We start from the raw sequence: 16,706 nt of genomic DNA on the forward strand, positions 1-16,706 counted from the left end.
TACACTTTAACAAAGTCATGGCATTGGAGTGCATACCAATGTATCTCTCATTAATCAGATGTTGGTACACTATTTGGTATTTCTGTCATTTAGCAGCTCCGGTCATTTCCAAGTCAAAATTTCTGCTTTCAAAGGAAAGAAGCACGAGTGACATTTGCTATTACAGTCTTATAAATTCAAATTAAATGGGTCTTTGAATATATAAACAGTTGAGTACACATGAACTTGCTGTCTGACATGCTTATCAATTTTATAAATCTGTTTAAAATAGTATCATGTTATCAGGTGTTGCACAAAGGACATGGAGAAACCTTTCTGTGCTTCATAACAATAGTTATTGTCTCCAGATTCAAATCTTCTCATCCAATACAAAGATGTGTAACATGGCTCTATGCAAAAATTACTATCAAGAAACCAAGAAAATGAACTGACCCTCATGAAATAAAATGTTGAGATCAAAATAATAGAGATGACTGAATGAACCTCATACTCCTCTGAATACTATAATACCTTAAGGATCTACCATCTCATGTGCATAACACTCCCTCCAATAATGTAGGTTTTAATCCCTTGATAGCTTTATTGGAATGGTTCTGTGATTAAAAACCAACATCCTGTACACAATCAGGTGAGGAAATTCTTGACTCAATTTGACTGATCCTTAAATATTAGACATACATTCCATGACCATTACAGTCATATTCCAGACTGAACTTCCGGACTTTTCCAGACTGAATCCTGAATTTTTACAAGTAAAAATGAGCAAACTCAATGAATTACAAATCTAGGCTGATGGCTCATACATTATTCTCATGATTCTTATCTGTCATCTAAAAGGTTTTCTTTTGTGAGATGTAGGTGGAATTATGACATGTATGTGGTCAATGAGTTCCATTTGCTCCCTATTTTTTCCAGTGTCTTTTCTCTAGTATGAAATTCATTTATTTCACTTGTTGGCCTACACACAAAGCATTCTGATGGGGTAGAGCATAGAACAAGTTGTCAGCTTGCCTGGCTCTAATTGTTCTTCTACTACTTCGTAGCTGTATGATTCCTGGTCCTTAATTTTCATATCTATAAACTTAAGTGAAAATTATTAAGGAGGTACTTCATGGAGAAAGACAAAATAATAGCAGACTTCCAGAATCAATAATCATTTATCTTCTTTGTTTTCAGGTATTTTCCACCGCAAAGACAGTTGCTACAAATTTTTTGATATTTCCTAGACTTTGATTGTTGCCTTTGCTTTCCTTAGGATAGATGCCCAGTACTGGCATCTCTGAGATAAAGGGCATGAACAGTTTAGTCAAATATCTTGAATAATTCTGAACTGAAAATGAATACATTTGAGTCACTTCACAGCTCTGCCAAATGGGCATAACCATGCCTATCTCCCCACAGAACTGCTAGCACTGAGCATTCTTATCTTTTCTCATCTTTGCCAGTTTTCAGAGTGTGAAGTGAAAACTAAGAATTCTTTTCACATTTCTATTATTATCAATGAAGTGGAGCATGATTTCATTTGACTATTTATATTTTTCCCATTCCTCCAAAAAATGTTAGTTTATTCTTTTACTACTTATCAGTTGTTATTGTGGTCCACCATTTCTTGATTCCTAGGATATTTTTCATTCTAGTCTATTAGCTTTGATACTTTCTTCAGTGCAAATATTGTCCACTATCCTATAGGTCTTTTAACTCTATCTTCACTGATTTTAATGGAGAAAATTCTTAAATCAATCACCTTTGAAAGAGCTGTTTTAAATTGTTATTTCATTCTGTCTACATGTTTTTCCCAACAGACCCATGGCAGGGGAAAATCATTCAAGAGTCTCTGAATTCATTCTCCTGGGCCTTTCACACCAGCCAGAGCAAGAAAGAATTATGTTCCTGGCATTCTTACTTATGTATCTGATCTCAGGTCTAGGGAATTTGCTCATCATTCTGGCCATTAGGACAGACTCATGTCTCCACACCCCCATGTACTTCTTCCTTAGCAATTTGTCCCTGGTTGACATCTGCTTCACCTCCACCATCATCCCCAAGGTGCTAGTTAATTATATATCTGGGAACAAAGCAATTCTTTACATCAGCTGCTTGGCACAAGTATTTTTCTTCATTTGGTTTGGAGTGGTAGACAGTGTCCTTCTCACTGTCATGGCCTATGACTGCTATGTGGCTATCTGTGCCCCACTCCATTATTCAACGATTTTGACCCCAAAGGTCTGTATCCTTCTGGTAGCAGTGTGCTGGTTTGGGGCTTGTGCTAATGCCCTGACACATACTGTTCTGCTGGCTCAAGTCTCATTCTGTGGCCACACTGAAATCCCTCATTTCTTCTGTGACATCAATGTATTGATAAGATTGGCCTGCTCAGATACCTTCATCAATGACTTGGTGATGCACACAACGGGAGGACTGACAGCTGTAATTCCATTCATTGTCATTCTAATCTCCTACTTTCCAATTTTTGTGGCTGTGCTGAGGATCCCATCAGCTCATGGGAAATGGAAAGTTTTCTCTACCTGTGGCTCTCACCTCACTGTTGTCTGTCTCTTCTATGGAACAATCTTTGGAGTGTACTTTAAGCCAACAACTACCCACACAGTCCAACAGGACACAATATCAGCCGTGATGTACACTGTGGTCACCCCCATGTTGAATCTTTTCATCTACAGCCTAAGGAACAATGATATGAAAGGAGCCCTGAGGATGCTCTTCACCAGGAAGTCTGGCCTCTCTTTGTGACTCTGAGACATCCTCCTGGGCTTTCTCATACTGCAAATTCACAGTTGTGAGAAAAGGTTCTCAGTGAATCTTCTTTAGTGTATGAATCAAACGATTCACCCCTATCCTGCTCAAGAAACAGGGCAATGTGATGGATAGAATATGGAACCAGTTGTCTGATTACATGGTTCTACTTCTTCTGTAATTTATTGTCTGTATAATCCTGAATTAACTTGGTCTTCATTTTCCTTATCTATAAAATAAAAGAACTACTACTCAGGTGGTACTTTTTGTACTTGCTCAGTTGTTCCAGTCATGCCTGATATTTTGTGACCTCATTTGGGTGTTTCTTGGCAAAGATACTGGAGTGGTTTGTCATTTCCTTCTCCAACAGGTTAAGGCAAAAAAACGGTATGTGATTTGTCCAGGATCATACAATTAGTAAATGTCTGGGGTCATATTTGAACTCGGGTCTTCCTGGCTCCAGGACTGTGACTTGAGCCACCGTACCACCCAGCTTCTAAAGTTAGACAAAAATAATAATAAAGTAAATTTAGAGGTACAAAAGACCCAAAATATCAAAAAAGTAACTTTATAAACTTTCTCAAAATAACTGTGGAGGTAAAGAAACACTCACAGCTTACTACTAAAATTATGAATTAGTGTAAGCACTCTGGAAAGCAATTTGAAATCATGTAAATGAAGTAGCTAAAGTACCTTTGACCCAAGGTTTCCAAAGCTGGGAAAATACCTCAAGGAAGTCATTGTATACTAAGAAAAGCTTCATATGCAACAAATATCAATAACTGTCATTCTGTGGTAGCAAAGAACTAAAAAGAAAGTAGTTTCCCATCAATAGGGGAATTTCTAAACAAACAGTACTTTAAACCAAAAAAAGTCTGCAAATTGAAATATCATATAAAGATTCCTTTTTGTCACAATCAGGAAATGAAATGAAAATTATTACAGATCTAAAGCTTCATCTAACACCCACCAAATTGAAAATCATAACAAATATGTGAATAGTCAGTGTGGAAGGTGCTATGGAAAGAAAGGTATACAGATAGCCCATTGGTGGAGTTCTGAATTGACCCAACCATGCTAGAGAGTCCATTCAAAGACTGAGGGACAATCTGTTCAAGAAGACAGAGACAGGAGATGGAGAGTGATACTTGAGAAATAACAAAAAGTCAGTTTGGGTGTATCGAAGAGTGACTGAAAGAGAATCATGTACAATAAGAAAGGTGGATTGGAGTGAGACTGTGAAAGGCTTTAAAGGCAAATATATTTTATGCTATGGGAAACAGGAAACCACTAGAGATTATTGAACAAAAGAGACATATGGTAAGATCTGGGTTTCGAGATGATCACTTTGGCAGACATGTGGAAGAAAGATTGGAGAGGGAAGAAATTGGAGTCAGAAGACCAAAATGATAGTGGTTATCATAATAGTCCAACATATTGTTATGAGTGGCCTGCACTAAGGTGGTAGTTTCTTCCAGTAACTTTCAACAGCACATGAGTAGTGGGAAAAAAAGGAAATGGTAAAAATAATTGAGGGTTGGGAAAGGGACTTTCCCAGTCCACAATTTCCTATTCTATATGTGATAGGAATGAGCCCATTGGGAGCCCATGCTTTGTGGAATTAGACACCACTCATTATAGAAGTGGTTATGCACTATGTCTCCTTCCTAAACAACATGTATTTTGCTAGAATGACATAGGCAACTGCTCATTGGTTCCCAGTAGTTGGGTTGTCTCAAATGTGATTGATGATTGTGAGGCAGGAAGCATAGAATCTTGACAAGGAACCTCTCTGAGGTCTATGGGAAGATCTGGGGAAACAGCTCTAGCCCTTCTCTTTTGGCACTTTTTCCAAGTTTTCTCTGCCCTGAACTTGTGACAAGCTATGGCAGGAATATTTCACTTCCTGCCTTGCCTGTTGGCAGTGATACCTTGTAACAAGAACAAATAAAAGTCTGACAAGAGCCCCTTTAGGGCAATTACTCCCCCTTGTGTAGTGTGATCAATATGCAACCTAATGAAGTTCACAAAAGCTTCAGATGGGTCTGTTTCCAGGTTCATGTGGTAGAAGGGTCCTTTCACACACACACACACACACACACACACACACACACACACACACACACACACACACACACACACACTAACACGCACTTCCAAGGATAAGTGTCCTCTGAGTGCTTCCTGATGTCATTGATGACTCAAAGGTTTATATTATTTTAATGAAAAATCTTTTTATGGGTTTCCAAGGTTGACTCAGTGGTGATCATAAAAGGATGATTCTTGCCACTCAAGCTTGTTTTTCCTGCCAGATAAAACGCTCAATAATATGTCTCTGAGTTATCAGAAAGGTTGGGAATCAGGTACACATTCCCCTTGGAGACACAAACTGAGAGCTCATATCCCCCCAAATAATGTTATGCTCATAATGGAGCTGTTTCCTTTGGCACAAGAATAGGTGAACTACAGAAAAGCAGGTGGCATTGTTCCCTTCAATTAGGTAGTAACTTTGCTGCTGGCAGTGTGGTTGCAGAGTCACCAGCAGCAGTAGTAGACAGGTTGAAATGGAAGAGTCACCAGGTAGACATAGGAGACAGGCATACAGAAAGAGAGACAGAGAGACAGAGAAGGGAAGGAGGAGAGATGGAGGGACCCAGAGAGGATGGGAGAGGGAGGAAGATGGAAGGAGAGTTAGCTAATACTTAGAACAGTCCTTTGAAACTTACAAAGTCCTTTACCTATGTTATTTCATTTGACCTTCAAACACAAGAATGAAGAGAAGCATGGAAAGGTGAACAGCAAAGAGAAGTCATAAGGGACTTACTAAAGCTGAACTGTTTACATTCCTACATGGAAAGACAATATTTGTAACTCTTGAAACTTTTCAGTATCTGGGAAGCGGGTGGGATTACACACACACACACACACACACACACACACACACACACACACAGAGCACAGAGTGAATTGAATAGGATGGGATCACATCTTAAAAAAATGAACAATTTTAATTTTTAAGGAATTATTTTCTTCATTATTTTTATGCCTCTTTTATCAAGCTGTTAATTCTCTTTTTATTATTTTTATAATTATCTTAAGTGCTTTTATTTTTCCCCAAATTTTCTGCTACCACTTTTATTTTTAAAATAATTTTTGTTCCTTTTTCTTCTAAGAATTGTTGTTAGGTTTCCATCCAATTTTCATTTTTCTTTGAGGCTTTGCTTATAATATTTTCATGTTGTTGTCTCTTCTGAATTTGTCTTGAGTTTCCTTGTCACCACAGTTACTGTTCACCTTTTCATGGCTCTCTTCATTCTTGTGTTTGAAAGTCAAATTTTCTATTCAGCTCTGGTCTTTCCATCAAGAATGCTTGAAAGTCCTCTATTTCATTGAAAGACCAATTGTTCCCCTGAAGTATTATACTCAGTTTTGCTGGGTAGGTGATTCTTGATTTTAGTCCTAGTTCCTTTGACTTCTGGAGTATCCTATTCCATGCCCTTCGATCCCTTAATGTAGAAGCTGCTAGATCTTGTGTTATCCTGATTGTATTTCCACAATACTTGAATTGTTTCTTTCTAGCTGCTTGCAATATTTTCTCCTTGACCAGGGAACTCTGGAATTTGGCCACAATGTTCCTAGGAGTTTCTCTTTTTGGATCTCTTTCAGGCGGTGTTCTGTGGATTCCTTGAATACTTATTTTGCCCTCTGGTTCTAGAATATCAGAGTAGTTTTCCTTGATAATTTCATGAAAGATGGTGTCTAGGCTCTTTTTCTCATCATGGCTTTCAGGTAGTCCCATAATTTTTAAATTGTCTCTCCTGGAACTATTTTCCAGGTCAGTTGTTTTTCCAATGAGATATTTCACATTATCTTCCATTTTTTCATTCTTTTGGTTTTGTTTTGTGATTTCTTGGTTTCTCATAAAGTCATTAGCCTCCATCTGCTCCATTCTAATTTTGAAAGAACTATTTTCTTCAGTGAGCTTTTGAACCTCCTTTTCCATTTGGTTAATTCTGCTTTTGAAAGCATTCTTCTCCTCATTGGCTTGTTGAACCTCTTTTGCCAATTGAGTTAGCCTATTTTTCAAGGTGTTATATTCTTCAGCATTTTTTGGGGTCTCCTTTAGCAAGGTGTTGACCTGCTTTTCATGCTTTTCTTTCATCTCTCTCATTTCTCTTCCCATTTTTTCCTCCACCTCTCTTACTTGATTTTCAAAATCCTTTTTCAGCTCTTCCATGGCCTGAGCCCATGGTATATTTATTTTGGATGTGTGGGATACAGAAGCCTTGACTTCTGTGTCTTTCCCGGATGGTAAGCATTGTTCTTCCTCATTTGAAAGGAAGGGAGGAATTATCTGTTCACCAAGAAAGTAACCTTCTATAGTATTTTTTTTCCCTTTTCTGGGCATTTTCCCAGCCAGTGACTTGACTTCTGAGTTTTCTTTCCACACCCACTACGCCTCCATATCTGCCCAGCCAGTGCTTGGGGTCTGAGATTCAAATGCTACTTCCCAGCCTCAGGGCTTTGGGCGGGGGCAGGGCTGCTATTCAGTGTGAGATTAAGTTCAGGTGCTCAGGTTGGGGCAGGGCTGCCACTCAGGGTTTAATTCCCTCAGGGGGTTTATGCAGAGACCTTCAACAATGGATCTGAGCTCCTGCCTGCTTTGGGAGCCCCTGTCCACTGCCGCCCCTGCTGCTGCCTCCTGAGGGGGCCTGAGTTATGAGGACACCCCACTCCCCTCTCAATCAGCCAAAGAGACCCTCTCACCAACCCTTGTCACCTGTGGGTGGAGGGACCTGCACTGCTGCTAGAGATTCTGTCCCTGAAGCCTGCTTGGATCTGCTCCTCTCTGTGCCTCACGGCCAAGGCAGAACTGGGCTCTGCTCCAGGTCCAATGCATGATGGACCTTTTGAGTCAGGTTTTCAGGTCTCTCTGGAACAGAAATCTCCTTCACTCTGTTGTTCTGTGGCTTCTTCTGCTCCAGAATTTGTTGGGAGTTCTTATTTACAGATATTTTATGGGCTGTGGGTTCGGAGCTAGCATATGTGTGTCTTTCTACTCCACCATCTTGCCTCCTCCCCTACCTTAGCAGTTTTGCTATACCCTACTTGTACCCACCTGTCTCTAATCCAATAATACCTTCCTCCTTGCTTTTCCTCACACAAGATTCTCCACCTCCAGAATGAGTATTTTTATTCACTATTCCCCTTGCCATTGTCCCCTTCCTCATCTTTACCTCTTGAATTCCTTTGAGTCTTGGCTAAAATCTGTTTCTGCAAGAAGCCTGTCATGGTTTTCCTTAATGCCAGTGCTTTCCTTCTGCTGATTATTTGCAGTTTATCATATATGTATATACATATGTGTGTGTATACATATACATACATACATACTTGTATATACAAATATTTTGTTTGTCCTTAGTTGTTTTCATGTAGCCTCCCCCATTAGACTGTGAACTCCTTGAGCATGGGGATTTTTTTACCCCTTTCATTTTATCTCTAGCATTTAGCATAGTGTCTGGCACGTAGATGCTTAATAAATGTTTATTGACTTAACGACTTCCTACCTCCCCAGAGAGACATCCCTTGTACTGAAGAATTCTTTTCTAAAAAAGAAAAATTGAAAACAATCAGCAAACCAATTAATTCATCAAAATTATCTGATATTCTATGCCATACTATAGGTACATTGACCCATTTTCTACACTCATTGGGGGAAAATGTCTTCTGTTTCTTCTTGGAGTTGATCTTTTTTTTTTCTTGTAATTTCTCAGCATCCATTTTTTATTATTTTGAGTTTGGCATTCATTCCGTTTACATTGTTGTAGCAATTTTAATATTTTCTTAACTCATTTAATTTCATAACTAGTTTAAATTCTTAACAAGAATCTCTGTATTCATTATTTCTTACAATACAGTAATACTCCATTATATTCATGTTCTACTACTTGTTTACACAGTAAATGGTACATACACTACCTTTAGGAAGGTATTTAAGAGAGTCTTATTAATTGGTACTATAGAGGAGTCTAGCAGAAGTCAGAATCTACAATCCTTGAAATACATTAAATTGAGGATATTCTGTAATTTTTCTAAATGGAGACCTAGAAAATTGAAATCACTTAATCATACAGCTAAAGAGTGGTCAAGGAAACACTTGAACTTAGGTCATAGAACAATGAAATGTCAGAGATGAAAGGGACCTTGAAAATATCTTCATTTTCCTAATACATTTTATTTACTAAATATTTATTTTTTGTTGATCTTATGTTTTATGTTACTTCAATTCCTGGTTGTATCTCTATGTCTTCTCATTGAACTTTCCCTTCAAACAAAGGGGAAAATCCCAAATATTTTGTTCTGCTTCTGGCTCTGTTTCTCATTCTTAGGGCTTTGCCATAATGGCTCAACTGCCCTCTCAACCTGGAACTTCCCTCAGCACCTGTAGCCTTCTTTCCCTGAGAGATAACTGCTCCTGTCATTCTCCAACCATCGGTAAGTGCCTCCTGGGATCTTCATTTTTTTTTTTTTTTTTTTTAGAGTTGGAAGGAATTTTTTTTTTAATTAATTTTTTTATTTTTTTAATGTTTAACAATCACTGCCATACAATTGCGATTTTATCCCTCCCCACCCACCCCCCACTACCTCCCTCCCTCCCCACGACTGCATACAATTCTGTATAGATTCTACATATACTTTCCTATTGAGTATATTTTCACTATAGTCATGCTGTGTAGTCAGACTAAGATAAATGAAAGAATCCGTATAACAAATCAGAACATAATACACAAACAGATACACATACACAAACATGATCTGCTACATTATGTGAGTGACTTCCATATTTCTCTCTCTGAGTGTGGAAGGCATTTTGCCTTGAGGTCCACCATTGGGATTTTTTTTTTTTTTCAGAAGTTCTTGTGTTATTACAAAAATCTAAGTCTACCAGAAAAAACTCTCACACACTGTGGTTGTTGCTGTGCATAAAGTTCTCCTGGTTCTGCTCCTTTCACTCAGCATCAGATCATATAAGTCCTTCCCGGCCTCTCTGAAGTCTTCTTGTTCATCATTTCTTATGGCACAATAGTACTCCATTACATTCATATACCATAATTTATTCAGCCATTCCCCAATTGATGGACATCCCCTTGACTTCCAGTTTTTGGCAACTACATAGAGTGCTGCTATAAATATTTTTGTACATGTGGGACCCTTTCCCATTTTTATGATCTCTTGGGGATATAGTCCTAGTAGTGATATTGCTGGGTCAAAGGGTATGCACATTTTTGTAGCCCTTTGGGCATAGTTCCAAATTGCTCTCCAGAATGGTTGGATGCGCTCACAGCTCCACCAACAATGAATTAGTGTTCCAACTCTCCCACATCCTCTCCAGCATTTATCATTTTCTTGTTCTGTCATGTTTGCCAATCTTATAGGTGTGATGTGGTACCTCAGAGTTGTTTTGATTTGCATCTCTCTAACCAATAGTGATTTAGAGCATTTTTTCATATGATTATAGATAGCTTTAATTTCTTCCTCTGAAAATTGCCTGTTCATATCCTTTGACCATTTATCAATTGGGGAATGACTTGTATGATTATACATTTGGGTCAGTTCTCTATATATTCTAGAAATGAGGCCTTTATCCCCGAGCTTAGCTGTAAAAATTTTTTCCCAATTTACTACATCCCTCCGGATTTTGGTTGCATTGGGTTTGGTTGTGCAAAAACTTCTCAGTTTAATGTAATCAAAGTTATCCATTTTGCATTTCATAATGCATTCTATCTCTCCTTTAGTAAAGAATTCTTCCCTTCTCCATAGATCTGATAAATACACTATTCCTTGCTTCTCCAGTTTGTTCATGGTATCAATCTTTATACCTAAATCATGTACCCATTTGGACTTTATTCTTGTGTACGGTGTCAGGTATGGGTCTATGCCTAATTTCCGCCACACTGTTATCCAGTTTTCCCAGCAATTTTTGTCAAACAATGGGTTCTTATCCCAGAAGCTGGGGTCCTTGGGTTTATCAAACAGAAGGTTGCTATATTCCTTGCCTACTGCATCTTGAGTGCCAAGTCTATTCTACTTGTCTACCTCTCTGTTTCTTAGCCAATACCAAGTGGTTTTGATAATTGCTGCTTTATAGTACAGTTTAAGGTCTGGTAGCGCTAGGCCACCTTCCCAAGCATTTCTTTTCATTAGTCCCTTTGATATTCTGGACCTTTTGTTTTTCCAAATGAATTTTGATATTATTTTATCCAGCTCTAGAAAGTAATTGTCTGATAGTTTAATTGGTATGGCACTAAATAAGTATATTAATTTGGGTAGAATTGTCATTTTTATTATATTAGCACGGCCTACCCATGAGCAACTAATGTTTTTCCACTTACTTAAATCTGACTTTATTTGTGCAAAAAGTGTCTTGTAATTGTGTTCATATAGTCCCTGGGTTTGTTTTGGCAGGTAGACTCCTAAGTATTTTATACTGTCTACCCTAACTTTAAATGGGATTTCTCTTTCTATCTCTTGCTGTTTAACTTTGTTGCTAATATATAGGAATGCAGAGGATTTGTGTGGGTTTATTTTGTACCCTGCAACTTTGCCAAAGTTGTTTATTAATTCAAGTAATTTTTTACTTGAATCTCTGGGATTCTCTAGGTAAATCATCATATCATCTGCAAAGAGTGATAACTTAGTTTCTTCTTTGGCTATTCTAATTCCTTGAATATCTTTATCTTGTCTAATTGCTACAGCTAACATTTCTAGTACCATATTGAATAATAGTGGTGATAATGGACAACCTTGTTTCACCCCTGATCTTATTGGGAATGCATCTAGCTTATCCCCATTGCATATAATGCTTGCTGAAGGTTTTAGATAGATACTGCTTATTATTTTATGGAAAGTTCCCTTTATTCCTACGTTCTCCAATGTTTTTAGTAGGAATGGATGTTGTATTTTGTCAAAAGCTTTTTCTGCATCTATTGAGATAATCATGTGGTTTTTGTTAGCTTTGTTGTTGATGTGGTCGATAATGCTAATAGTTTTCCTAATATTGAACCAGCTCTGTAGTCCTGGTATGAATCCTACCTGATCATAATGTATTAATCTCGTGATTAGATGCTGTATTCGTTTTGCTAAAATCTTATTTAAAATTTTTGCATCTATATTCATTAGGGAAATTGGTCTATAATTTTCTTTCTCTGTTTTGTCTCTTCCTGGTTTGGGTATCAAAACCATATTTGTATCATAGAAAGAATTTGGGAGGACTCCTTCTTCCCCAATTTTCAAGAATAGTGTATGTAGTATTGGAATTAACTGTTCTTTAAATGTTTGATAGAATTCACTTGTGAATCCATCTGGCCCTGGAGATTTTTTCCTAGGGAGTTCATTGATGGCTTGTTCAATTTCTTTTTCTGAGATGGGGTTGTTTAAGTATTCAACTTCCTCTTCTGTTAATCTGGGCAATTTGTATTTTTTAAAATATTCATCCATCTCGTTTAGATTATCGAATTTGTGGGCATAAAGTTGGGCAAAGTAGTTTCTAATTATTGTTTTAATTTCCTCCTCATTGGAGGTGAGTTCACCCCTTTCATTTTTAATGTTAGTAATTTGGTTTTCTTCTTTCTTTTTTTTGATCAGATTAACCAAAGGTTTATCAATTTTATTAGTTTTTTCATAAAACCAACTATTGGTTTTATTTATTAATTCAATAGTTTTCTTTATTTCAATTTTATTAATCTCTCCTTTGGTTTTCAGTATTTCTAATTTGGTATTTACTTGGGGATTTTCAATTTGTTCTTTTTCTAGCTTTTTCAACTGCAAGCCTAAGTCATTGATCTCCTCTTTCTCTATTTTATTTATGTAAGCATTCAGAGATATAAAACTTCCCCTAATAACTGCTTTTGCAGTGTCCCATAAGTTTTGGTACGTTGTCTCACTATTGTCATTCTCTTGAATGAAGTTGTTGATTGTTTCTATGATTTCTTCTTTAACCCAATCCTTCTTTAGAATTAGATTATTTAGTTTCCAATTGATTTTTGGTTTCTCTTTCCATGGCCTTTTATTACATGTAATTTTTAATGCATTATGATCTGAAAAGGATGCATTGATTATCTCTACCTTTCTGCACTGGATTGTGAGATTTTTATGTCCTAGTACATGGTCAATTTTTGTAAATGTTCCATGTACCGCTGAGAAAAAGGTATATTCCTTTCTATTCCCATTTAATTTTCTCCAAAGATCTATCATATCTACCTTATCCAGAGTTTTATTTACCTCCTTAACCTCTTTCTTGTTTATTTTAAGGTTGGATTTATCGAGTTCAGAGAGGGGGAGGTTGAGGTCCCCCACTAGTATAGTTTTGCTATCAATTTCTTCCTTCAACTCCCCCAACCTCTCCTCTAAGAATCTGGATGCTATACCACTTGGAGCATACATGTTTAGTAATGATATTGCTTCATTGTCTATGGTGCCTTTTAGTAGGATATAGTTTCCATCCTTATCCCTTTTGATTAGATCTATTTCTGCTTTTGCTTTGTCTGAGATTAGGATTGCTACTCCTGCCTTTCTTACATGAGCTGAAGCACAATATATTCTGCTCCATCCTTTGACCTTTATCCTATGTGTATCCCCCCGTTTCAAATGTGTTTCTTGTAAGCAGCATATTGTTGGATTATGGCTTTTAATCCATTCTGCTATCCGTCTCCGTTTTATGGGAGAGTTCATCCCATTCACATTCACAGTTATGATTACAATCTGTGTATTTCCCTCCACCCTCTTTCCCACCATTTGTGCTTTTAACTCTCCTGTCTCCCTTCCCCTCCTCAATAGTATTCACTTTTCTCCCCTTCCTCCTGCAGTCTTCCCCTCCTTCTTTTAGCCCCCCTCCCTTTTACTCCCCTTTACTCTTATTGCTTCTTTCCTCCCTTTTAGCCACCCTCCCCTTTCTTCCCCCTTCCCCTCCTACTACCTATAGAGCTAGTTAGGATTATCTGCTTAAGGTTATTGTTCCCTCCTTTGAACAAATCAGATGAGAGTACCTCTCAAACAATGCTCATCTCCCTCCCCTCCTTCCCTCTACTATGGTTTTGTACTTCTTCCTGTGATATAATTTGCCATTTTCTGCTTTCCCCTTTCCACACCTCCTATTACATTCCCTTCTCATACTTAAATCATATTTTTGCCATGACATCATTTACTTTATGTCCATTCCCTCTACATATATCCCTTTTATCATAATAGCTGCACAGTTCTCAAGATTAACAGGTATCATCTTCCCTTACAGGGAGGTAAACAGATTGCCCTAATTGAGTTGCAAGTTTTTGTTTTTGTTTTTTCCCCTCTGTTTACCTTTTTATGATTCTCTGGAGACCTGCATTGTCTATTGAGTTCTGGTGTTTTGGTCAGGAAGCTCTGGAAATCCCTTATTTCGTTGAATGACTTTCTCCTTGCCTGAAATGTTATGCTGAACTTTGCTGGGTAGTTGATCCTCGGTTGGAGTCCCAACTCCTTTGCCTTACGGAATATTGGGTTCCAATTCTTTCGATCTTTTAATGTAGAAGCTGCAAGGTCCTGTGTGATCCTGACTGTGTGACCTTGATATTTAAATTGTTTCTTTCTGGCTGCTTGTAGTATTTTCTCCTTCACTTGATAGCTCTGGAATTTGGCAACTATATTTCTTGGGGTTTTGAGTTTGGGATCCCTTTCCGGTGGGGAACGGTGGATTCTTTCGATGACTATTTTGCCCTCTGAGTCTAGTACTTCTGGGCAGTTTTCATTGATGATTTCCTGGAAGATATTGTCCAGACTCTTTTCTTCATCATGGGTTTCTGGCAGGCCAATAATTCTTAGATTTTCTCTCCTGGATCTATTTTCCAGGTCAGTTGTTTTTCCAATTAAATATTTTAGATTTTCTTCTATCTTTTCATTCTTTAGATTTTGTTTGACTGATTCTTGTTGCCTCATTGAGTCATTAGTTTCTACTTGCCCAATTCTAATCTTGATCGTATTGTTTTCTTCAGTTAGCTTTCGCATCTCCTTTTCCATCTGGCCAATTTTTCCCTTTAAGGAGCTATTTTCTCCATTTAATTTTTGTACTTCTTTTTCCATTCGACCAATTTTCCCAGTTAGGTTTTGGGTTTCCTTTTCCATCTGATCAATTTTCCCTATTAGGTTTTGAGTTTCCTTTTCCGTTTGATTAACTCTTCCTTTTAGGGAATTATTCTCTCCAGTTAATTTTTGAACTTCCTTTTCCATTTCTTCAATTTTCTTTTTCAGATTGATGTTCTCATCAGTGAATTCTTTTTTTATGGTTTTAAAATCATTGGCCAGTTTTTCTTTTATATCCTTCTTCAGACGTTCCAGGTAATCTAGTTGTGCTTGCGAGAAATTCATAGTCCCATCTGAGGTTTCAGATGGAAGTACAGTCTCAGCTCTGACCTCTTTGGTGTTTGTGTTTTGGTCCTTATCCCCATAGAAAGATTCTATGGTTTTTACACTTTTCGTCTGCTTTTTCCGATTCATGATGTTGGCTGAGTGTTGTAGCTTTTGGTTCTTTCAGTCAGAAGATACAGATCTTTTAAGTTGAGTTGATGTTTGTCTAGGCTAAAAGCAGGCTTTTTTTTTGTTGTTGTTGTTTCCCAGATCAACCCTGGGTTTAGCTTGATAGGTGTGTGGGAGGTGTGGTCTGGTCTCAGGATATCTCCTCAGCTGGCCTGAGGCAAAGGCAAGGTCCGGGGGATGGTGATCCCAGCTTCCCTATTGTCTTCCCTTTTCCCCTGGAGGGCTGGGGCACGCCTAGAGGCTAATGCGTGTTCCCGCCCCTCCTGGGGCTCGTCTCCCTGGCTGCGGCTTGCTTGGGTCTCAGTGCGAATTTTTCTCTGCCCTGGGTCCTCTGTCCCTCCAGATAGCCTCCACCACTGTAGGAAGAATCCCCCTTTGCCACCTCTCCAGCCTCTGGTGTTATGAGACCACCTGCCCCTTTCTGCTGCTCCCACTGATCCAGGATCAATCTGGGGAAGAATTTTATGGTTCCCTCACGGTCATCGTGGGGGAGGGGAGAGCACTTACTGATCACTCCGGCATCCCAGCTCCTGGATGTTCAAGTAGTGACCCACTGAAGTCCCGTCTTTAGGCTGAAGATTTCAAAGGCTGTTGCGCTGATATCGTTGGCTCGGCCTGGCTTATCTCCTGCTCCGCTGGTCTCGCCCGCCACTCTCGGGCCCCTTGGGTCGCCTCCGCCCTGCCGCGCCGACCGCGCTGCGCTGTGCGCCGGGGTCTTACCCCCGCGGAACAGATCCCTCCCGTGGACCCCCCAGTCCAGCCTGGGCTCCGAATCTGTCAAAGTCCGTCTCCCACTGGATTCTACACCTCCAAAGCCTGGTCAGACTCTCCCCCCAGATATATCCAGAGGAGTTTCTCCAGGAGCTTAGGTGAGTCGTAGCTTTCACTCCGCCATCTTGGCTCCGCCCCCTGGGATCTTCATTTTTGGAAAATATCAAGGCTGGTTGGGTGTCATTCCCCTTCCATCTATATTTCATATTCTCAGAATTGTGCCACCATGTCTCCCAAGCAGGTATATTACCTTCCACCCCTTTCACTCTTCTGGCTTCCTTTTATACTTTTTCTTCCCACAAGAACACTGAAATTGTTCTTCTCTGACTTTCTTATCTGGTTACAATCTCTTAGCCTTCCTTTTCTCTTTCTACCCCCTGATATCAAACCCTGTTCTTCATCTACATTGTGACCTCTAATCTTTTGATCTCTCAGTTCTCTTTTGGGCCATCATCCTTGGTCTACCTCCCATTTTTGACCCCTCAGTAAGATAGTTAGGCTGTACATTGTCCTCTTCTCCTGTATCCTTTACCCACCTTATCAAGTTGATGAGCAAAGACAGAGAAGATCATATAATCAGGCAGCAAGAGTATCCTAGGCTTGCAAATTTGTTACAT

General features: G+C 38.8%; 1 protein-coding gene across 1 annotated transcript; it reads left to right on the forward strand.

Moving 5' to 3' along the window:
- The first annotated feature begins 1,806 nt into the window (after positions 1-1,806).
- Positions 1,807-2,748, forward strand: LOC140498144 (olfactory receptor 1f45-like). The gene has a single exon (XM_072599431.1). The coding sequence runs from the start codon at positions 1,807-1,809 to the stop codon at positions 2,746-2,748; it is 942 nt and encodes a 313-aa protein (XP_072455532.1).
- Positions 2,749-16,706: the final 13,958 nt, after the last annotated feature.

The sequence above is a fragment of the Notamacropus eugenii genome, chromosome 4 (assembly GCF_028372415.1).
Source record: "Notamacropus eugenii isolate mMacEug1 chromosome 4, mMacEug1.pri_v2, whole genome shotgun sequence".
NCBI classification, from domain to species: Eukaryota; Metazoa; Chordata; class Mammalia; order Diprotodontia; family Macropodidae; genus Notamacropus; species Notamacropus eugenii.